We start from the raw sequence: 24,576 nt of genomic DNA on the forward strand, positions 1-24,576 counted from the left end.
CAAAAGTAAGAAAAAATAATAATAATGGCAAAACTACAAAATAGCAAAGTGAAGACTGAGCATGCTCAGTAGCAACAGAAGGTTGCCTGGCATTGGGGGCAAGATCCAGGATAGCAGGGGTTGAGAAGGAGAAGGGGATACTGTGTTGTGGCTCTGCTGTCCATGGTGCAATACTTCATGTGAGACCCCATTAAATATTAAAGTAATATGAGCAGACAGTAGCCATCATTTCAAGTCTTTACCATAGTGTGTTTTAGGCGTATGGCATACTGATTTATTTGTTTTACTAATGAAATAAGTCAGTGTGACTTACCATTATGAATTCACTTCCCTTGAACCTGAACTAGACTTAAGAACACTCAAACAAAACTACTTAGTTCATCTCAGGAAGTCTTGCTTTATTGAAAGTGCTAATGCTGGTGACTTCAGGAAATACAGAGTCCCCCTTTAACCATGAAGCATTATTGAAATGTGTTTGCAGCTCTTGAATGTTTACGCCAATGCATTGTGAAATCCTTTCAAGGCTCAATATTAATGCTAAAGGAGAAAGAGATGGTAACAACCCTAACCATATTTTCAAAGAAACCTTTTCATTCTTCTATTTGTTTGTAATGGAATGCTTAATTCTTTCAGGAAGTTCTCAATAAAATGGCACAAATAATAAAGGAAATGGAAGCCTTGGTGAATAACATGCTGATGAAAGAACTGTTGGATTGGAAGAGAAGGCAGCAAATGGCCTGCATAGGAGGCCCTCTGCACAGTGGTCTTGATCAGCTACAAAACTGGTAAACTTTTCACCCTGGTTTCTGCATGAAGAACAACAGGAAGTGTGCTGTGCTGCTCTCCTCCCCGCCCGCCAGGCCAGCATTTGCAGTAAAAGTTTCATCTGTGAGGCTAAGAGAGGATATTGTTAATTCAGCTTTAAAGAACGTATGAGTCTATAGGGAAAGCAACTTTAAGAGGCATCATTTGCCATCAAAAGGCTTTTTGAAAGTAGGGTTGTTATCATTGTGAGAGGTATGGAGTCTGAGGGGGAGAGACTGGGGCTGAACCACCAAAATGATGCCACCCCATCACACCTGTGACACTTCTGTTAGTGAGTTATGAAACTTCCTCCACGCCCACAGATATTTGACGGGTAGGATATCTAGCTTTAGCAAGCAGTGTTCCATTTGTATCACAGGTTTCTGTTGATGCTTTTGTAAGCATGAGACACCAGAGGTGATGCTTTTGTAAGCATGAGACATCAGAGGTTCTCTGTTCCCACCACACACTACAAGATTGTTTGACTGACTTTCTCATCTGCCTCTTTTCTCCATTCCAAACTTTGGCATTTAAAGGCCATACAAGGCATGGTATTTAGGTTGTCATGTTGCTCAGAAGTGCAAAGCTCTCCATCCCAGAAATGGTCAGTTAATGCAAGAGGAACTGGTTTGGATCAAGACCCTCATATGGAGGGCTTTAACCTTGTACTCTGGAGCAGGTCCACCACACTACATTCAAAGGAGCATCAATCCTGCACTAAACATCAGAGTGGTGTGATGTCATCAGTAGTTTGGCCCTCACCTTCGCCTGCATGGAAATGCATACATCCTACCAGTGGCAATGCAGTTTGTTATTTCCAGGCTGTATTGCAAGCTACTTTTACCCAATCTGTGTACTATGTTCCTGTGATAAGAGAATAACTTCCAAATGGGAAGAGCCAGTAGAAAAGCTTAACTGTTAATAATGTAGGCTTTTTCAGTGAACAGTTTACTCTTAGTTTGTCTCTGGAAATACACTTGAGGAAAGCCATTCCGGCCGTCCTAATGATGTGTTTACTCAGTTACATTCGTTTGGTCCCATTTTGTGTTCCTTTTTTTCCTTTACTCATTTGTTCACATAAAACATTTTAGCAACGCACATTTAAAACCCACACACAAACACTTCTCTGGGACTCTAAAATAAGGGCAGGTCGCTTTGGCGAGTGACAATCCCTTTGTTCTGCTAGGAAAAAGTCTGCTTGTGGAATTCTTTGGGTGGGACTTCAAAATATTTGACTTTCTTAAGCAGGTAGAGTATGTCGGGAAGGGGGAGGAAGACAGGGGGTAAGGCAGGTCTCATATATGTTCAGGAGTAAACCACTGCAGCATTGTATTCAGTTGTGTACTCTGTATGTCTAATTAACCTGAACCTTTCCCCCTCGGTATATGCCCAGTTTCACACTATTGGCAGAAAGTCTTTTTCAAATAAGAAGGCAACTGGAGAAACTAGATGAGCTTTTGGTTAAACTCACATACGATGGAGATCCCATCCCATTGCAAAGACCTCAGTTGTTGGAAAGAGTAAACTTCTTACTTTACAGCCTTTTCCAAAGGTATGTAAGTTTTTTATTGAAAGCTATCTTTTAATATGACTGAAATGTATCTAAAATTTTATACTTCTGATCATGGGAATGTTTACTGCATCCCAAAAAAGTCTGACAATTGCATTGAATGATGGAAACCTACTGTGCCATGTTGGGATCAAAGAACCCTGATTATCTTGCAGTATATCACTTGGCCTGTTTGCACATGGTATTAATGAAAATGTTTATTTCCTTTCATACTAGTTCATTTATAGTTGAGAGACAGCCCTGCATGCCAACCCATCCCCAGAGGCCTTTGGTTCTTAAAACTTTAATCCAGTTTACTGTTAAACTTAGGTGAGTAAAAGGTGTCAGTTCCCAAGGACCTGATTTGTGTGATGTCCTAGTTTATCTCTTTTAAATGTTTCATGCACTATAGACCAAATTATGATCTACATACAATGCATCAAGACTTCTGTTGCTTTTTGTGTTGCAAAAGCAGTTTGTTAGGTGGAGTTCTTGAAGAAAATAAGGTTATAGGAAAACCCTAAACTCTTTCATATTAAGATTCAGATCCTGTTGGTTAAACCCATTGTCTCCCCAATTATCTTCAATGATCAGAAGAGCACCTTCTTTCTCTTATTCTAACCGAGTTTTGTTCCTTGCTTCCCTCTTTATTTCCATTTCCTGAAATCTTTCCTTACTGCTGGAATTAAGATGCATGTCTGAAATCCAATCAATGTACTTTTTCCAGGGATATGCATGGGTGGTGAGGGAAGGCAGACAAAGGCTGCATCTACACCTGTGAAATAATTTTTACTTACCTCAGTGACTATCCTATAGGAGGATGTGATGTTCCTCCGGATTCAAAGAAGAAAGCATTTCTTTCCAACGCCTGAGGTGTTTAAACTGATTTTTTAAAAATGCTCGCTTCTGCAGTTTCCAGGGAAAAACATTTTGCTGGGGTTTTTTGCAATATGTGTCCTGCCAGATCAGTGTTGCATCAGGCAGGGGTAGTGGGGCGGAGGGGGGGACAGATTGGAGAGTGAATTTCTCCATCTGGCAAGCGGGTTGTTGCAATTTTTTAAAAAAAAAGTTCAGTGTATGCCTGATTCTCTGCTTGCTGGGATATGTGTATGATTTTATTAAATTTGGTCACTGGGAGGAAATTATACTGGTGAATGGCTGGGCTAATAACCTTTGCTTGCTCACTCACCACTGAGATGGGAGGAGGCACAGGTGGAGGAGACAGTCATTTCTCTCTACACCAAACTCTCTTCCTCCAGCCCAGGAGGACCTGGTCTATACTCCCTCCCTCCCATATGTATGTCAAGAGATATTTACAGTTCCCTCACTTAACTCATGATCACTTACTGGGGCATGGAAGAGTTGCTGGATGAAATAGTCATCCAGTGAAAATGCAAAATGAGTGATAAGACTGATAGAAAAACAAGGAAGGCTATTGGTTGATAGGTTTATGCATGTTAGTAAGGGGGGCAATGCGCTTGGGAAGAAATGTCCTTTTGTACTGATTTGAATCCAGCCACAGGAAACGTGTGCTTATCAATGCAGTTTGAATCTGGATTTTGACGCGTCAGTGTGACATCTCTGGGAAGAATACTGCACACTGGATCTGGATTATTTTTCTAGTGTGGATTCAGCCAAAATTTTCCACCCCCAAGCAGCCTCTTTCTCCTGTTCCTAATTTCCATATTGGCCACTGTAGTATTTTCTCTTCTACTTTCACCGGTGTAGCAGGTGTAGCTGTGCTAATGCAGTGCATCAATGGGATTTCAGCATAAACTTTGCTTATTTCATGCTTGCATACAAGTATTAGTAATTACAACATTTTTCTCCTTGTTGGGCAAACATTTGTAAGATGTAGGTTTGTGTGCATTTTTAAAAAAAATTGTTTTGTACGTTGTGAAAAAAAATTGAAAAATTAATTCTTGCAAACAAAAATTGGGGAAGGGGAAATCTTTTTCCCAAAAAAGGCTTTGTGCAAAAAGCAGTATAAACAAAAAAAAAAAATTGCACAAAACTAAGTTTTTGTACATTTTTTCCCATGAAAACTTTTAAGGGGTTGATCATTTTCTCTAAACGTGTCTCATTGTGTAGAAGCATCTTTACCCATCAAGGACAAGAAAATGTGTGAACATTCTTTACATTCCATGTAGTTGGTGGTAGGATTCCCAGTAACTTTATGGTCAATTAACAATATAGAGATGTAGTTCATAAATTGATCTTGGGATCAGTGGCATCACTATGAGGGTGTGGTAATGTGGCCCACACCAGGTGACACCCCAAAGAAGGGTGACACCCAGTCAGGCTTTCCCCTTTCATGCCGTTCCTGTGCACTCCCCCCACATCCCCATCCCTGCACACCATTCCCATGCGCCTCCCATCCTAATGCGCCATTCCCATGCACTCCTCCCGTGTGCTCCCATCCCCATGCGCACAATCCCATTCTTTTCCTTATCAGAAAAAGAATGGGGTGGCACAGGGGGAGGGAGCGCATGCTGCCCCCAGAAGCCCTGTCGCCTGCACTGGGTGACACCACGTGTGGGGACACCATGCTTGGGAGAACTAATTTGTCTAGCCAGTTATATATTTCTGTAGTACTATTATTTACTGCAAAAGTAGTATTCTCTGAGTTAAACTATGTATTTTAAATTCCTAGACTGCTTATTAAATTGCCAGAGCTGAACTACCAAATCAGAGTGAAAGCAACTATTGACAAGTAAGTAGCAACACTTTCTTTTACTGCCTGTGTCTTCCTGAGAGGCAGATTCTGAGTAATGTGTTCTGTAAAACATGCTGATGGCATAAACAGAGTAGGCAGAAGCGGCATCCTAAATCCAGTTGGTACTTCCAATGATAGTTGGATCGTTGAATCAGTGGACATTTGTTAAGACAACATTTATGTAAGTGCCATTGCTTCAATGGGTCTACTCTAGCTGGGACTAGTAATTGGATTTTAGCCAGCATTTGAGATGATGTTGGCCTTGAATTCCTATCCAAGATTATAAGGGCATGCAGCATGCTCAAATTAGCCATCTTTCTTCTCTTCCCCTTTCTCTCAAGCAAAACAGAAATTCCAGTTTGGGATATTAATTTCTGTTGTTCTCAAAGAAAAAAATATCCTGAGGACTGTATATCATTGTGTACTGCCCTCCTTTTCACTTGCTTAAGACCTGCATTTTTGGAGGGTGGGATATGATAAATTGTGGTTTAGTGGTTTGAATGTTGGATTATGACTCTGGAAACCAGGGTTTGAAACCTGGCTCAGCCTTGTAAACCCACTACGTGGCCTTGGGCAAGTGACACTCTCTCAACCTCAAAGAATGACAAATGGCAAATCCACTCTGAACAAATCTTGCCAAGAAAACCCAGTAATAATTGGAAACGACTTGAAGGCACACAACAATAAATAACATAGGTTAAATCAAATTTGCCTCAATTCTCTTTCACTAACTTTACTGATCCATATTCTGCATCTAATTTGCATGATAGTCTATGGTTGGTGCATGATGTTTCATTGGTATTTTTATAGTTTCAGTATGTTTGTCTGTGAAGTTCCAGAAGCAGCCATAGTTTTTCATAGATCTTTTTTCTGTTACTTCTGATAGTTACCCCTCTCTTAGTTTTACAGTGGAACCTCGCCATACGCGGGGGATCCATTCCGGATCCCGCCGCGTATGGCGATTTCTGCCTATGCTCGAGCCCCATTGTAAACAATGGGGCTCGTGCACGGCGGCGCGGCGGCACAGCGGCGTGCAAGGCACAACGGGTGCGCGCGCCCATTCAATTGAATGGGATGCGCCGCCCCGCACGTGCCGGCGGCTTTGAGCGCCTATGCTCAAAGCCGCCTATAAAAAGACCGCGTATGTGGAGGCTCCACTGTAATAGGTATCTTTTGCTCTTATGTCTGGGGACCAAAGCCTAGTTTTATTCTACATGTAATCTACAGAGTCTTGCAATGTTAGATTTTTAGTCTCATTTCAGAATTGATATGTGCTACACTACAAAAATGTCTGTAAAGCTTAGGAAAAAGAAGCCATTTATATATCAAGTGACAGCAGGATTGCACAAGTGTAGGTTGCTGTGTCATTAACATCTCGGTAGTGTTGTACATGAAAAACTTTCCACTTCCTTGCACTGGCATAGTTTCTGTACAAGAAAGCTGGGTAATTTGGGTTGTGGTTCTCTATGAGTGCTTTACTGTGTAAATCTAAAACTCAGTGGAGTCAGCATTACCTCTAGAACTGAAACCAAATAGCGGTCTCCTTGAAGTTCATCACCAACACAAAGTCTTAAGATTTTTTCACAGAAAGTTGAAGGCAGGCTTCCATTAGAGCCATAGCTTATTTTACTATTATTTTTATACCCCACCTATCTCCTGGCGCAGGAATCAAGGCAGTTCACAAACAGTGAAATCAAAGTGCAATTAAAAAACTGTTATCCTATATATTTGTATATAAGTTGACCTCATGAATAAATACAAGGAAGGTTTTAGGGCCAAAATCATGCATTTTTATATGACCTGTGGATATGTCAAGGGTAAATCTTAAAACACTCTACTCTCTTTGATGGCCTTTTGCAATGCCTGGATGGAAAAATGGGAGGTATGGTGGCTCTTTGAGACTCTCCCACTGCAGCAAAGAAGTGATCTCTGTCCACCAAGGCAGGGACGCACCAAAAAGACGTAGCTGCTGCTGTTTTTGCTTTTGGGCATTACAGTAGGCCACTGAAGATTGCCCAGGCAGGGAGACTAGGACATCTGGCAGCACTTCTTAAAGAAACCCAGTTGCTTCTCTCTCTCTCTCTCTCTCTCTCTCTCTCTCTCTCTCTCTCTCACACACACACACACACACACACTTTATGTCGGCACCTCTTTCGGAGGTCGCTGCCCAGGCAGGGAGAGTGAGGCATCCAGCAGCACTTCTTTTAAGACATTTCTGAGCAGTATGACCATATTGACCTGTATATAAGTTGACCCAGCATTTTGGAGTCATTTTGGGCATAATTTCTTTTGACTTATAGATGAGTACATACGGTAATATAAAAGTTGAAAGAGCATTAAACCATGTTTCTTAAAATACACACATGTTGAAAACACATGTTAAAAACAGCTTTAAAAACACATTGAAAACATAATAAAATAGAAACATAATACTTCCCCCATTAAAAGTTCCATTTGCTACAACAAATTAAAAATCAAATGCCTGCCAAAATAATAAGGTCTTTGCTTTCAAGTGGAAAGATAGCAGAGAGGGGACCAGCTGAACCTCCTGTGGGAGGGAATTCCACAACTGGGGAGCAGCCACTTACCAATTGTGACTGTACTGGTGGTGGGACCAAGAGAGAGCCCTCCACACAGATCTTAAAGCTCAAGCCAGCTCATATAGGGAGATATGACCTTTCAGGGACTTTGGACAGAAGCCATGTAAGGCTTTAAGGGTTATAACCACCACTTTGGATTTTGCTCAGCAACAGATTGAAAGATCGTGGAGCTGTTTCAGCAAGGAGGCTATGTGCTCCCTGTAACCTGTGTTTAGAAATACTTCAGAAGTTGCAATATGTTACTGAATGTCCTTCTTCAAATTACTAGTGATCCTGGATCCACTAGTGATCCTGGATCAGCCAATCAACTGATGAACAAGTAATTCACACGCACATGCGCACGCACACACACACACACACACACAGAGTTATTGTGATCTATGGTGTTGTTGTAAATTTTGAAGTGAAGGTGTTCATCATTACAATTCCCAGAGCCACATCCTTAAGGAAAATCTAAAAATACAGACTGCTGTGTTGAATTCCATGACAATGAAACATTTCCACCAGGAGCAGATTTTTGTAATGCAGACAGGTCTTCACATATGTTAAATCAAAATGAAACCATCCCAAATTGGCTTTGCATTACATAATAGGAACAGCTCATGATTGTGTGTTGTGTAAAATCCACCCCACCCACTGTGAACCACTGCAGCCAAAGTCAGAGGGAACAAGGAAGCCTGAGTGGGATGGCAAATGATGCCATCACTTTTGCTAATCAAAGTTCTAAGTCTAACTCCATTTTGATGTTGTTGTCTGCCTTCAAGTCATTTCTGACTTATCCTTGCCTTTCTCTGAAACTGCAAGAATATGACTTGCCCAAGGTTGCCCTGTAGGTTTCTGTGGCTGAACAGGGATTCAAACCCTGGACTGTCAGTGTCCTATTCCAAAACTCAAACCACTATACCACGCTGGCTATCCTAACTCTATTACACTCCTAATTACGATGGCAAGGACAAAATTATGCCATATACTTAGGCCTCTATAGAAAGTGTGGGCTTATAGCTACACGCTAGTGACATATATACAATTACATACTAGTTACAACTGAACATGCAAATACATCTGAATATTTCACTGTTATATGGCATGAGTCGCCACATGCTATTTCTTGTATCCTTGGCAAATATTTTAAAAGAGAAGCAATGTCAAAGATGCTAAGATTCAGCAAAGTGGAAAGATGGGAAGGAGCTGATCAATAAGGGCCCAGCTTAGATATTTAAGGTGATGGTATAAGACTGGATATATAATTTTACTACGTGCTGGCTCAAATGTTGGGACCAAAAAGAGCAAAGTGTCTTTGAAGAAACTCTGTTAATCCGTCTAATCGACTTGTTGAAAGTTATAGCAATAGTAGTGATCCACTGCAGGAATCTTTGCAAATACGTATCATATCTATCAAATAAGGAATACACAAATGCCACAAGTACTGCTGCTAGTGATTTTTCTTTTAATTTTTGATCTTTGGGTATTATCTTTTCCTCGCTTTTAAAATGCATGTTTAACTGGGCATTCTCTCTCCATATGAAGGTTTACATAATAAATTCTCATGATGTTTTTTGTTTGTTTGTTTGTTTGTTGCTTGTTCTAACCCAGAAATGCTTCTACTATAAGGTAAGAAAATTTAAATAGTGGTACTTTTTATGAGTACATATTATTCCTTATCATGTTGCCTGTTGCTGTATACCTGTTAGAATCCTGTTAGTATTCTACCAGATAGTGGTTAGTGTTGTAGTATAGTAGTTGGGGATGATGGGGCTTTAGTTGCAGTTAGAAATGTAGATAGTGATGTTTAGTGCATAGCAGGGCCAGGTGTCTTATCGGGTGGCCTTGAGGGCCTGGCTCTCTGAGCAGGGAATGTGCTTTCAGTTCTGTGGGAACCAGGAGGGGCTTCGCTTGGCGGGTTTTTGCATGGGAGGGGATTTTGGCTTTTGGGAATTCTGTTGCTTTGTCTGTGGGAGGGGTGTGGTTAGTCTCAGCTAAGAAGCTGAGTGAGGCACATGTCTGATTCTGGATCTATCAATAAAGTGCTGTTGATTATATCAATCAAACTGACTGGTTGATTGTCTGGGATTCTGGGTGCTAACTCTGACAATACCTTTATTGGGATGTGTCTTCCAGCAACCGGAGATTCGTCCTTTGCGGCACTCATATAAAAGCAATGAACATGGATGAGTCTTCAAATGGGAGTCTTTCTGTGGAATTTCGACATCTAGTAAGTCAGTACTTTTTAAATTTGGGCACACGAATCGGAGGAGAGTTGCCTCGACATCATTTGTGCACTCTTAGAAACCTTTGAATTTGGCTCAGTTTAATGAGGAGCTGTACCACTGCTGCCCCTAAGAACGGCCCAAGAGAAAGCTTCCCATCTGTGCCAGGCCAAACAGAGCTTGACTTAAATGTCACATGCAGTATGGATTTGTTAAGATGCAGATTGCATCAGCTGAGGGGTTGTAATTAATGGGACTGTGAATTTAACAATTTCTTTTCATGTCATGTGATGCAGAGGAAGACCCCTCTTCTGAAACTGCTGTTTGTTTTGGAGGTAAAAATCCCCTGCTGGCTTCAGTGGGCATTTCATATCAAAGCAGATTCCAGCTTCAGAAGAAGGAGTTTCCTTGGAGCCCAGCTGAAGAGGAGAGTGTTCTATTTCTTTTTTTGCATGTTGTTGCTTGGGCTCTGGAGGAAGACCTGAAATTCCTGTTAATATGAGTGATACATTTTATTAGCAAATACCAAACCGTCTAATTAAAAAGATTGTATGTACAGCACTGTGTAAATTTACAGCGCTTTATAAATAAAGGTTAACAACAACAACAACAACAATGACAACAACAACAACAACAACAACAACAACAATAATAATAATATGTATTAGAAGAAGTAAACTCAGGGCCCATCTACACTGTAGAAATAATGCAGTGGTGGTGAAGCCACCAGGTGCCACTGGGTATCACTAAATGTTTACATGAAGAAACTTTTTGTAATTGTTGGTCTCATTTTTTTTTTTACCCTTTTCAGCAACCAAAGGAAATGAAAGCATGTACTGGGAGCAAGGGAAATGAGGTAGGAAGAAAGAATTAATGGGACTGTAACTGCAGTAAAATTGTTTTGAATGAAATTATCTGTGCATAGAATTGAAGGAAAAAATTAGCATCTGTCCTAAGTCTGGCATATGATAGATGAAATGGTGTCAGGCAGACATGGTGGCACAAATCTTTATAAGCAGATTTCCCAGAACTTGTATGCACCAATAGAATTTGATATACAGATAATTATAAATTTTCTTAAAGGTATATTCATAAATCTAGTTAACAGGCTGACGGATGAGGCTTCGAATGAGCCACTGGAGTAAAAATATTAAGGTGATCTTTTTGCAGCACAAGTGTTCCCAGAACTCATAATTTGTTCATTCTTTTCTAGTTCCCACTGACATTTAGCAGAATATTGGTTTAGGGCTCCCTCTTATGGATAAATTGTTTGTTTTGCCACTGAAACCTACAGAAAGAAAAGACTTAATAGTACAGTATCTATATTATGTACACTTATTTGTTGTTGTTGTTGTGAACTGCCCTCGTGTTGTTCTGGATCTGTGGCCACCTACAGCAGGGGCTACATACCTGAAAGTCACCAGATACTATCTATTCTTGCAAGCTAAGCAAGGTTAGCCTTGGTTACTACTTGAATGGGAGACCACCAATGACTACCAGATGCTGTAGGCTATATTTCAGAGGAAGGAACTGGCAAAACCACCTCTGAGTATTCCTTACCTAAGGAGACGCTATGAAATTCATGGGGTCACTATAAGTGAACAGGTAATTTAAAGGCACATGCATGTGTGCGTGCACACCTATAATTCAAATGAAGGCACATTTTCTCCTGCACAGTAGTCTAGGAATTGCGCGTTTCTATCTGTATAGCATTCTGCTTCTGAAGGTCCATTTGTGGCTGGTCCCCAGCTCTTCTACTATGAAAGCAAGAATAAACTGTAAACAGTGAAACAAGTTGCTACAAAGGATAGTTGTATCTTAAAACACTTGCTTGTGAAAAGTTTTTCTATTTAAGTCTTACTCAGATAGTCTTTTGAAGATGAAAGTTGTTACTGTTAGAATGGCACAATACCAGAAAACCAAATTCCTTCATACTTTTATAGGGTGCTTTAGACATGTTTGCCCAAATCAAAAGGATTTCCTCCAGGCTTTTAAGGAGATGAAAGAGAAACTGAATTATGTCACTTCCACTGGGTTTCAGAAAATAAGATGTTGACCAATATCAAGAACAGCCTTCATAATGTTAAAAAGTAAAAAGCACTCTTGGTTTCTTTGTTCTGTTTGAGAAAGCAAAGAAGAAAATCACTAGGAAACAATTTTATTTTTATAACATTTAATATAAATTTAATAACACTTATTTATATTTTTACTTAGATGTTTTTATTTAGATAATGCAGTTGTGATGAAAATAATAACAAATGAAGCCCCCCACCACCACCTTAATCTCAAATTACCATCATTTGCAGAAAAAGATAAAAAAAGGCCCAGTGACTTTGTTCTCACAGGACGTTTTATTCTCACATATCTGTCTCTATCCTGTGCGTTTTAACATATAGATGGGAAACAGGAGCTTCTTATCTGATCTATAGTTGGTCCTTCTTTAAAGTTATATATTATGATGTAAACAAGCCAGAAGGTTCTGTTGATTGAATTCCTTACCTTTTGGACATACCACCAGGTGTAAATAAACCAATGAGAACCAACAAAAGCTATTTCCTGGGACATCTAAGAATGCTGATATATGGCAGATGGAAGGGGATGTACTTTGAACTAAGAATATTTGCTTTTAGCAAAAATGGTAGAATTTCTCTAGTTGCTTATGTGAGATAATAGCTTGCAAAGAGTATAAAAGTTGAGCTCTGAAAAAATATGATTGTCTTCAGCTTTTTACTTGCTCCTGTTTGCTAATTTAGACAATCTGCTCAGCAACGAACCTCATTCTTGTGACACAGTCATGCAAAGTATGCATCACACTGTATTTTGAGAAGCTGAAAAACTTCAGAAGTAAGCACAAGGAAGCTGAAATCCATCGTTGCTTTTGTTTTTTAGCATAGTTAACCTTATTTTCAAAATGAAATGAAAATATGATTTTTTTAAATATTACATCTTGTTTGACTTGGTAACCAGTACTCTCATATTCAGTGTCAACCATGTGCTTCAGATACTAAAAATTATTTTCTCTTTCTTTAGGGTCCTCAAATGGTCACTGAAGAATTACATTACATCACTTTTGAAACACAGGTCTGCTTATATGGGCTGACCATAGACTTGGAAGTAAGTGCTATTTGTCCGTCTATCTTTCTACCTATGTGGAGGGAAGTGAATGGAGAGTAAACCCCTTACTTACCTAGAAACAGTCTTTTATACTCCTCTAATTTTTAAAAAATAAATATATAAAATAACTGTACTAAATGTTTATATTGCAATGAATATAAAAAATAGACCTGTGTTAAATAACTGAAAGGGAAACATGGACATCAATATTCATTTTTATATTCAAAAGTCAGTAAAAGTAAGTTGAAGTTGAGCCAATGCTTTCTATATGCTGTATTGAAGATGGCTTTGGAGGTAACCTGGCTTGGAGCTCCAAGCTGATTTATTTTATTTTACTGTTCCACCATTTTACTGTTTTATTGTTTTATAACTGTAGCATGGTATACTGTCTATATTCCTAATTACCTGAGAGCTTTGAATTTACTGGTGAGCCTCATAAACAAGATTGCATGAAAAAGCTCAAGATCGTCTGGTGAGAGGCAGTGGGCATCTGGTTTCCCTTCCCTCTCTTGTGTATTTTTTGAATTTATTAAGCTTATTACCCTCTCTCCTGAACCAAGAATAGAATGGGTTATTCTCCCCATTGCTGCTGAGGAAACTGGAAATAGTTGGGGCATGGTAAATATCAAGTTTTCTGTTTTACTTACAAGCTGTCTCATTCAACTGGATTGCAGACAGCCAATTGGATTAATTAATTTTAACTGAATGTTTCAACTGGATATTTTCTGCAGTAGTGTTTACCAGGAAGACATATAAAGAGTTGGCTCCTCCCATTCTACTCCCATATTTCTACTCAGTTCTTTGCACAAGATGGGAAAAGAGAGATGCTGACTGTTCAGATAGAGCAATTTAACTCCTTGCACTATGGGCCCCCGCTGGATCACACCTTTGGATTGGTCAGTAGACCTGAAAGGAGTCTGTTAATTCAAGAGTTTCATTAATTTAGCTGATGAATTGGCTCTGGGAGAGATTCATAATTCAGTAATGAACTCACAGTGGGAAGAGATTTTGACAGCTAAATGTGGAAGATCAAGAAAAACTTTCTGGCGATAAAATGACTACGGGGCTATGCAGACTGCCACTTTTACAGCCAGAGCGGGGCCACGGCAACTGCACACCATAACCCTGATCTGGCCTTTGCAGGGTGCAAAAAGGAGCCACAAAAAGTGGCTCCTTTCTGCGCCCTGCAAAGGGTGCGATAGCCATGGTGCCGCAGCTTTACAGCGCTCCTTCAGGGCTGCGTTGTGTGGATGCAGCGCCATAGGAGTACTGTGATGGTGCATGCCCCAATTGCGCCCCCAAGCCAGCCTTTAAGGCCAGTCTGCACAAGGCCTAAGTCCCCAGCTATTGTATCTGGACTAACTATAATTTAACACCTAAGCAAGGGAAAGAAGCAGTGGAGGGTAAAGTTCAGACAGATGGATGGTTCAACTTGATTTCCAGAGAGCTGTCTCTTACATAAAAAAAAATTCTACTGGAAAGCAGTGGGCTGTTAACAACATTTGCCAAATTTTGCATAACTCAGGAGAGAGATATATGCAGGGAAATATATATGCAGACAACAGCAAAGTTCAAGTGGAGGGTTCACATAGGTATGCAAAAGGTCATTCTAAAAAGGACTACAAAGTGAATTTTATAAGCCTGAAAGGGTAGGCATAAGATACAAAAGAAAAGTAAAAGCATCAAAAGTTGAGAAAGCAGAGGAAGTCTGCCCTGTGTGTCAGGGAAAAAGACGTTCAGAGATTGTTTGACTTGACAGGCCTTCCTGTAAAAGCTCCAGAGAAAAAAGAATAAAAAATCAAAGTATAAAAGTGATCATCGCCAACAGAAAGTACACATTGATTAATGTGACAGATAACACAGTATTTCAGTTGACTCAAGACCAACAGGAAGAAGGGACACTCGGAGAATTCAGAATCCTTCAAGCTAGGTGTTACCCCCCCTCAGACTGTTACAGATGAACTGTAGTATCTAGTTTGAATCTGGTGCTCATCTCTCAAAAGTTGGTGTTTATGAACTATCCTAAATGAAGGGATTTCCTTGATCAGTCAGAGTGTATTGTACATTTCATTCATCTTTAGACAGGGCTCTGCCAGATGCTCTTCGTCCCACTGATATTGTGCACATAAATTAGTTGCATATGGACAGCTTGCATGTGTACGTTTTTTTCTTCTTCTTCAGGGACCAGAGTACAGCTAGTTTTATTTTTAGAGCAAAGATGTGGGTTTTCTTCAAAGAGTGGATTTGTCTTAACAAGATTTTTTTTTTAAATCATACTCCCCTCTTTTTCATATATATATGCAAAATTTCAGCAAAATCAGGTAATATCACCAGTGGGCATAGTCACAACATACTGGTAATTTTTCAGAGCCTTTAGATACTCCAGTCTCTGAATCTCATCAGATGGTTTTGTGTAGAGATGACCTACTTCTGTCAGAGGAGTTTGCCCTCCTCAATTCCTTTCAGGCTCTACCAAGTAAAGCACAATCAGAGATTCTGAGAAGGCTAGCTCTCTTGAGCAATTACTTGAAGAAAGTACAGTCTCATGATGTTAATAGAAAATCAGAAAAGAAAAGTCCCAGGCTTAAGTACATGGAACTAGCAATCAGGAGGAGGACATACTGTGTATAACATTAAAGAGGAAAATGGAGCAAAAAGTATGGTTTGCAGTTAACTAAAAGTAACAAATCTGCGCTAAAACATCAAAACCATGTGGATCTGAGTAGTTCAAATTGACAATTTGAGAGATATTTAAATGATAGAGAGCTGTGTTGTTGTGTTCCTCTTAATAATGTTCATTTGTATCTTAGGGTGGATATTGTTGACTCTGTAAGAACAAATGTGAATTTATTAAGCTCAGGCAAGGATAAATTGTATAGATATATAAAAAAGTCCTTATCTTGAGCATGCTGAAAGGCAGGATAACATGGAATATAATAGTGTTTCTTTGGGAATTCAGTGAAAGGATTTATCACTAGTTGATCTGTTGCAACAAACACATTCTTATGGCATATGGGCATTTCTAGGGAGTAAGGAGGGTGTGGAATGCACCGGGTGACACCTCAGAGGAGGATATCTGCCTTTGGTGTGGAGTGCACCACCACACCTCTCTGCAGTAGACTGGGACTCCACACCAGAAGACTGAAAGTCCTAGGAAGGACCCAGTCCACCTGGCAGAGGTGGCAAGGAGGTTGGCTGGGATGTTGTAGGCACGCCATGGCAAACTCCTGGAAGCCTCTCCCATCACTAAATGACACCTGGACTCCTTCATGCTTTGTGAACAAGGCAGGTAAACTGGGACAAACTGAAACACAGACAGTCCGTTCAGGTGCCCCCATCCACCAAACATCAGCAGTAAATAGACCAGAGCCTTTCTCTTCCAGAGGACCCTTGGCCTGGCTGGGAGAGGGGGTGCTAGGCAACCTGGGGTTGACAGCATGAGTTACCATGCTAGGGTGGCACCAGCCCTACTGACACCATTGTTGCAGCCCACATTATCTCTATCTTTGTGAACCAGTTGAGCTTCCTTCTTGAAATATTGTTGGTGGGAGGCCCTGCCAGCAAGGTGAAAACTTGAGAAAATACTTATTCAACTTTGATATCATTGACCTTCAAGAAACATGGCTTACAAGCAATACTAACATGCTTCCTAGTTATAAAATTTGGTCTGAATCTGCATGTAAAATGAAGGATAAAGAAAGAGCATTGAAGGAGCAGGGCAGCACTTTTGGTAAAGGAAAATTTAAATTGGGTTGGTAATTTGGTTTCAGATATTGCAAGTCCTCACAAACTGTTTTGTAGCCAGAGTGAAAATTTCAGGCTCAGTCCTAATCCTTATAAATACTTATATGCAACCATTTTATTCCCATTACCACTCTAAGAACACATGGGTTGTACTGGAATAAATGATGGAGGATCTAAACCGAAAATTCCCTAATAACCTAAATATAACTTTAATGCAAGAAAAGTTCCTGCAGCATAGCCAGCATTAAGGTAGGGATTGCAAGATGAACTACAACAGTTGTTTTGTTGGTCACCTACTGAATTAAAAAGTTTTTAAAGTGTTAGCTATCTGCCCTATGTTCTGCCTGATGCGTTCAGATGTAGTGGAGGATACTCTCTCATAATTACTGTTGAGGACAGATTCAGCAGCCTGTCCAGTCATATTTTGCACCTATAATTGGAGGGGATGAACCTCCAACCCTTTGTAAACATGGAAGGCATTTTTAATAATGAATGAATGAATGAATGAATGAATGGTTATGAATTTCTTGGGGAGGGGAGTGCAAGTCACAGGGTATAATTTTTTGCTCACACCTGCCTTACCACTCATTAGTTAACCCATACTTCTCTTTCTTACCCAGAAATATAAAATCTTCAAAAACTCAAATATCTGGCTGAAAATTAAGTATACATTTTTGTACACTTAAATGGTCATCATTTATTTTGAATGCAGAATTTGCTTTGAAGTGGGTTAGCATAAATAGCCCTCTATGTAGAATTCAGCAGAGAAATCTTAGCCCTAAGAATATTTGTTATTTGGAGGAGAGGGGGATCTGTAAGCATATAGCCACAGTCCTACATTTTGCTGCCAGCATTTTCCTGACATTATTAAAGTACCTTTAATGTATTCCTGAAGCTGTATCCCACCCACCATACAGTTACTCCTTTATCTTTACTCCATTAATGTCAGCTATATATCTTTTTTATCAGACAAGTTCTTTACCAGTTGTGATGATTTCTAATGTCAGCCAATTGCCCAATGCTTGGGCTTCTGTTATCTGGTACAACCTGTCAACAAATGAATCTCAGGTATGTTTTGTGTACCAAACTTTTTTTTCATTCATTAAGTATGAAACTCAGCAGGACATCTTTCCAGGGATGCTGGTTGGGTCTGAAAATACAGATATTAATTGCAGCAACTCCCCTTGAGTGTAGTAGAGTGCACCCATAGGTTACTGGAATTACAATTTTTGCTGATTCTTCTTTTGTCTTGTAGCCCTCAGTGTTTCCTTTCATGCTGTTCTGAAGGTCTCCCTCACCCTGTAAAGCAGCTTTTCAGGTGTATGAGGGGAATTCCATGGAAACTAAATTATAGTTAGGAGAGCTATATAACTGTTCCTTGGTTTTTCTGTCTATTATATATTTGCATAATATGATCAGAACAGTCACATATTCCCCCATCATAGATATGGATATATACAGCATAAGAGCCAGTGTGGTGCAGTGATTGGTGTGTTGGACTCTTGAGACCAAGATTCAAATCCCTGCTCAGCCATGGACATCCACTGGGTGATCTTGGGCAAGTCACAAACTCTCAGCCTCAGAGGATGGCAAAGGCAACCCCCCTCTGAACAAATCTTGCCAAGAAAACCCCACCTTAGATTTGCCAGAAGTCAGAAATGACTTGGAGGCACACAACAACAAATGTACAGCATCTGTGCAATACAGCAATAATGCATGGTCACCACCTTAATTCAGTTTATCTCAATAACAGAAGTTAATAAGCAAAAATAAAGTACAGTACAGTACAGTCCTTGATACCCACTGGAGTTTGGTTCTTTGACTGGATACCAATGGATCCAGTTCATGGATACCAAAATCAGTGGATTCTCAAGTTTCCATTAAATACGAAGACATAATAAAATGTTGGCCCTTATATAAAATGGCAAAATCAAGGTTTGCTTTTTGAATTTACATTTATTAAAATATTTTCAAGCCATGGATAGTTGAATCTGTGGATAATGAACCCATGGATACTGGAGGTCAACTATAGTTACTAATAAGCAACCAAGTTAGCGTTTGTGAGATATCTTTTCATTGTCGCCTTAAAACAACCCCAGAAGGGTAAATTCTACTATCTTTGTAAGGTATGTAAATTTCAAAATATGTATTTAAAATCAACTTGGCCAAACTACAGATTTATGATGGTGCAGTAACACAAAGAGCAGCAGTGATAGCAGAAGCAGTAAATTAAAGGCTTCCTGTAGCAATTGGAAAGGGAGAAAGCCTTTGACATTTTTGCAAAGCCTTTGGCCCTTCAGAGCCTCCAAGATCACTCACAACACTGTATAACAATAAAATTCTTTATTTGACCGCAGAACTTGACTTTCTTTAACAACCCGCCCTCTGTTGGCTTGGGTCAGCTCTTGGAGATATTGAGCTGGCAGTTTTCATCATATATTGGCCGTGGACTCAATTCTGACCAACTTGGTATGCTGGCAGAAAAACTTACAGGTAGGAACAAAAATACTTTGCTTTTAATTATTATTAACCCTCCTCCCCATCACACGAGTGAATCTAGTGTAAAACACTTATCATTTCACACCGTTCAGCTTCCCTTCCCTGACTGGCTGCAGTATGGAAGTCCCTTATTGCAGCAGTGTGAAACATTCAGCAAACTGTAGGCTGTGCTTGTCTTTTTCCCAACCTGGGGTGCCCTCAACCCCAGTAGGTGCGAGATAGAATTTCAAGGGGTACAATAAAGATACTTGTGTGAGTCTGGATTCAGTTTTCTTTTGACAGGACAAAATCTAGGAATGGCCTGAATCCATAGGCAGACCTGTGGATCACAGTCAGCAAGAAAGTTCCACGTTTTGACAAAATCATGAATAAGAAGCAGGAGCAAAGAAGTCATTGAATTTTATGTTCACAGATGGGATTGATGTTATTGTTTACATTTTTTCTGAATAAATTAGAATCTAATTGCTCAATTTATATTTGCATTTTATGCACTGAGTTAAAAGCTTATTTTTTTAAGTTCAGTTTGTTCACTCACAGTATTGTATGTGGTTCAATTTGTGGTTCAACAATTAGAAATTAGAATTCTTCACCTTCAAATATGATATTACGTTTGTGGGTGCGAACATTAATCAAACATTTCCTAAGGATACGGGGCACAGAAAAAGTTGGGAAACACTGTTTTAAATAATCTGCCCTTTGCAAGGTTTTCCTTAAAACAAATAAAGATTTTGTAAGGATGATGGCTTCTCATTTATTTTCCCTTAATTTTCTAGGGCAACAAGTTATCTATACTGATTATCAAATTTCCTGGTCAAAATTCTGTAAGGTATGTTGCATCAATATATGTGCTTGACCCCTTATTTGTGTTTCAGCATGGGTCTAGTCCTGTTGCAGCTTCTTCACTGGTAGACACAGGTTGCATCTACACTGTAGAAATAATGCAGTTTGACACCACTTTAATTGCCATGGCTCCATCCTACAGACTCCTAGGATTTGTTATTTTGTGAAGCACCAGCACTCTTTGCCAGAGATGGCTAAAAGCCTTGGAAAACTACAAATCTCAGGATTCCATAGGATGGAGCTACAGCACTTACAGCACATTTTTAAACAGTTAAGAGAGTTACTGAGATCTTTTGCCAAGGGCTAATCATAGTTCATTATGTTTTCTTTGAAAATATGCTGGGACTGCCTGTGTGGATTGGGGGGGGGGGAATACATATTCACAAAATAACATAAGCATGTTTTGGGGAAATCTCTGTGTTGCTTATTACTAATTACACAATTTACAACAATTTTAATTGTTAGGTGGAATAATCTGATTCCACATTCCACCATATCTTATTTTATTTGTAAAACCATATTATTGTTATTATTATCATCATCATCATCATTATATCTGTGCTCTAGAAAACGGACAGCTAAGAACTTTATCACACAAGGCTGCCTTCCCACTAAAACAGTGTAGTTTTCAAAATGTTATACTTTTTAAATGGCCTTTTTTCCTGAGGGCAGAGGCAGAATAGGGGTAATGAAATAAATGCTTTTTAAACTGCTCACATACATTTCCAGGCATGTGTGAGTGTGTGTGTATGAGAGAGAGAGAGAGAGAAACTCGTATGTCATCATGTGAATTTAAAAGTTTCATAGTTACTTTATCAATTGAAAGGAAATCAAATGGAAATGTCTGCCCCTTCTCCCTGTCTCCTTCTCTCCTGATCGTTGTTAAGCAAACGGTACCTAAGCCACATCTAAAGCCCACCCAGTGACCACCCAAAATCAGCATTAAAGTGGAATTGAATTATCACACTGCAAATGATAGCACAACAGTAGTGGGGAAGGAGGTAATTAATGGAGTTTTTGCATTAGTGAAAAGAAATGTTTTCCAGACTGTATCCTACCAGGAGAACAACAGAAGAGGGCTGATGTCATGTGAGAAGCCCCATCCAAAAACACAATGTCCTACTCCAATTGTGATTTATTGCCTCTTGTGCCAAAGTCCTAAGAGATGGGCTATGTACATTTTGGACCTGCTAAAGCACATGAAAATTCTTTTTTTTTTAACCAAAACATTTATATACAATACTGCTGTATATTGTTCCTATTCATAATAAGACTAAATAAATATATAGATTGCTAATTTCTTTAAAACATTAGTAATTCCCCTCCCCCTGTATATTTAATTTGCTTTATAAACAGGAGCACTTGCCTGGTAAATCATTTACATTTTGGGTATGGCTTGAAGCTATCTTGGATCTAATTAAAAAACATATTCTTCCTCTTTGGGTTGATGGGTAAGTAGCATTTTGGTATTTGTACATCAGTTGGGCATGAAGAATGTTGTCGATCTCTTTGTGCTAAATAGGTAGTACAGTTACTGGGTACAGCCCAACACAATTTAAACACTTTTAAGTCCCACTGATTTCAATGAGTTAAGCATATGCAAAAGTAGGGAGAGATGGTGCAAGGATAATTCATGTTCTAAGCTGAGGCTACTGCTGCAACACTGCAGAAATATTGCAGTTTCACACTGGCTCATTGCTGTGGAATTCTGGGATGTGTAATTTTGTCAAATATTTAGCCTTCTCTGTCAGAGAGCTCTGTTGCCACAAAAGGGTACAAATCCCAGGATTCCATAGGATGGAACCATGACAGTTAAAGCAGTGCCAAACTGCATCAGATCTGCAGTGTGGCAGCAGCCTGACATGTATATTCGGCCTTCTCTCCCCCACCTTGTTCTCTCCAGGCATATTAAATTAAAACTATTATCATTTCCAGCTGACATGGCTTATTATGGTTATGGATACTGGAAATTTTAGGACGTCACACCTGGAGGATACTAGGTTGTGGAAAGCTGCTAATATTTTTGCTATTCTTGCTTCTTGCTGCTTCAGCCTACATATCAATTACAAAAGGCTTTGCACAGAGGAGTTGCACAAATGCAACAGTTGTGTTCTCCCAAATGTGATCCCCTGGGTGGTTTTGTGTACCATGGTTCACAGGCAAAATGGTATATACCAGCAATCCCATTTAGTTTCTGCAATTCATAGGGAACTAGAGAACAAGGCTTGACTACAGACATGTGCGTGCATAAAGCTAGCATTCTTTTTCCTACATTTTGTGGGTGTGTTGTGAGTTCTTGAGCCACTTCAAGCATTTTGTTTATCTCAGCTGTTGGAAATGTGAGCAGTCTTCTGAGAACCTGAAACTTTAAAACTGAAACAGAGAGCTTTGGATTTGATTGGAGAAGTCGTGTCAGGAAAAGGAGGCTGGAATTCACAAAGACAGTCACAAATGTATGGCCATCTGAGTTATGTAGCTATGTAGCATTTCACTTACTGGGCAGCTGCTGCTGCAGTCAATGGGGTTCTGGTTTTCTGTCCATCAGGAGGCAGTTGACTGATGTTCCCACCTCCTCCTGTGAGCAATCTCTGTTGTGACAGCCATAAGAAGAATCCCTGTCACAATTTCTCCTCAAACCAGATATTGTTCGAGTAAGAGGAGGGAGAGGTGGGACCATCCATCAGATGCTTCCCAACTGACAGGGGAACAGATCTCCATCAATCACAGTGGCTGCTGCTTGGTAAGTGAGGATTCTGGGACTTTCATATTCCTTACATATTCCCTAAACTAGTGAATACATAGGCATCATGAACACAAACCAGTCATGAATGCATAACTCTGGGTTACACGTTTGTAACTGTCTTAGTGAATTCCAGATAGTGTTTAAACACACTTCTTTGTTTCTCTTCTCTTGCTCGGAGGAAAGTACAATTATTGTATCTATGTTTTTCCATTCCAAGAGGGTTAATTGCTGGGGGTGGGGTGGTATTTAAAGTGGTGAAACATAAGAGAAAACACACTCTACTCCTTTTCCCACACCATTTCCCTAAATCAGATTTAGAAATCCCCCTGGCTGTGTTCAGAATACATTGGCCAATCTTGTATAAAAAGCCGCCTCGTTGTTTTATCGCATCCATTCCCTGGGACTGCTACATAACGTTTTGCCAAGTGAAATGCTTGGGAATGTCCAATGTGCATGTGTTTACACAAACCTGCCATGTCTTCTGTTCATTTACAGGTGTATTATGGGTTTTGTGAGCAAAGAAAAGGAGCGAGGTTTGCTCAAGGACAAAATGCCAGGGACATTTTTATTGAGGTTCAGTGAAAGCAACCTAGGAGGGATTACATTCACATGGGTATCTCAGTCAGAAAACGGTAAGCACTGTATTTTAAGAGTACTAAACACTTCATTCCATCTCCCAAGAAACAGAAGAAACACTATGGACTAAAGTACCAAAAAAGAATTGCAAATGTTGCTGTTGGCTATTATATTTTGTTGTATAATAGTATTCATACTATCATGGAGCCTTCAGTGGCAATTCACAAACATCAACAACATTTCATTTCCACCCAGATTTTTTTAATTAAAAAAAATCAAGTAATATCACAATAACAACAGCTCCCAAGGGACTGTATGCCTCTGTTTGTCACTGTGTGCTTCCAAGTCATTTCCATAGAATCATAGAGTTGAAAGAGACCACAAGGGCCATCCAGTCCAACCCCTTGCCATGCAGGAAATCTCAATCAAAACATACCCAACAGATGGCCATCCAGCCTCTGTTTAAAGACCTCTAAGGAAGGAGACTCCACTGGCAAGATTGATTCAGATGAGGTTTTCCCTTGCCTTCCCCTGAGGCTGAGAGCATGTGACATGCCCAAGGCCCTCCAGTGGGTTTCCATGCCGAGTTGGGAATTGAACCCTAGTCTTTAGAGTCTTGAGTCCAATGCTCAAACCACTACACTATGCTGGTATGCTTCTATAACTGCAGTTATTGCTATATTCCCTGGCCATACCTCTTCACTTTTCTAGACCAATTTAAATTATGACAATGAATCAAACAGCAACGAAAGGAAAGGGAAAACATAGGAGAAGAATGGAAACCCAGTGGGCTTTCTGGAAAAAATAGCAATGGTAAAATCAGGATGTAGAATTAAGCAAATGCCATTTTGGTCACCAAGCAAGGTCTGAAGTCCTTATGAATATTACTTGTATTATATAACTATGAACATAAAATAAGTATCATGGTAGCTGATTTAGATATCCTTTGGACCAAATTGTTATTGTTGTTGTGTGCCTTGAAGTCGTTTCTGACTTATAATGACTAAGGTGGACCTATGAAGGGGTTTTCTTGTCAAGATCTGTTCAGAGAGGATTTGCCTTTGCCTTCTTCTAAGGTTGAGGTCTCCAGAGTGGTAATCCAGTGCTCAAAACTGCTACACAGTAGGTCTCCAAATACTGTACAGGTATCTTCTGTATAGCAAATTATTTTGGGTCCTTTAGCA

The 24,576-nt window shown here is 39.7% G+C and overlaps 1 protein-coding gene across 4 annotated transcripts in view; it reads left to right on the forward strand.

Annotated features, from left to right (window-relative positions):
• The window catches only part of STAT4 (signal transducer and activator of transcription 4), a 57,964-nt gene that overhangs the window by 27,147 nt on the left and 6,241 nt on the right, over window positions 1–24,576 (forward strand). For all 4 annotated transcript variants that reach the window (XM_089519570.1, XM_089519568.1, XM_089519567.1 and 1 more), the window contains exons 8-20: window positions 634–785; window positions 2,198–2,356; window positions 2,591–2,683; window positions 5,007–5,066; window positions 9,263–9,280; window positions 9,788–9,881; window positions 10,688–10,732; window positions 12,907–12,990; window positions 17,704–17,802; window positions 19,092–19,227; window positions 20,007–20,059; window positions 21,430–21,524; window positions 23,312–23,448. In XM_089519570.1, coding sequence (XP_089375696.1) covers window positions 634–785; window positions 2,198–2,356; window positions 2,591–2,683; window positions 5,007–5,066; window positions 9,263–9,280; window positions 9,788–9,881; window positions 10,688–10,732; window positions 12,907–12,990; window positions 17,704–17,802; window positions 19,092–19,227; window positions 20,007–20,059; window positions 21,430–21,524; window positions 23,312–23,448 — 1,225 coding nt within the window. The remainder of the gene's footprint in view (window positions 1–633; window positions 786–2,197; window positions 2,357–2,590; window positions 2,684–5,006; window positions 5,067–9,262; window positions 9,281–9,787; window positions 9,882–10,687; window positions 10,733–12,906; window positions 12,991–17,703; window positions 17,803–19,091; window positions 19,228–20,006; window positions 20,060–21,429; window positions 21,525–23,311; window positions 23,449–24,576) is intronic.

Source organism: Sceloporus occidentalis, unplaced genomic scaffold, assembly GCF_023333645.1.
Source record: "Sceloporus occidentalis isolate IW3139 unplaced genomic scaffold, rSceOcc1.0.p SCAF_4, whole genome shotgun sequence".
NCBI lineage: Eukaryota > Metazoa > Chordata > Lepidosauria > Squamata > Phrynosomatidae > Sceloporus > Sceloporus occidentalis.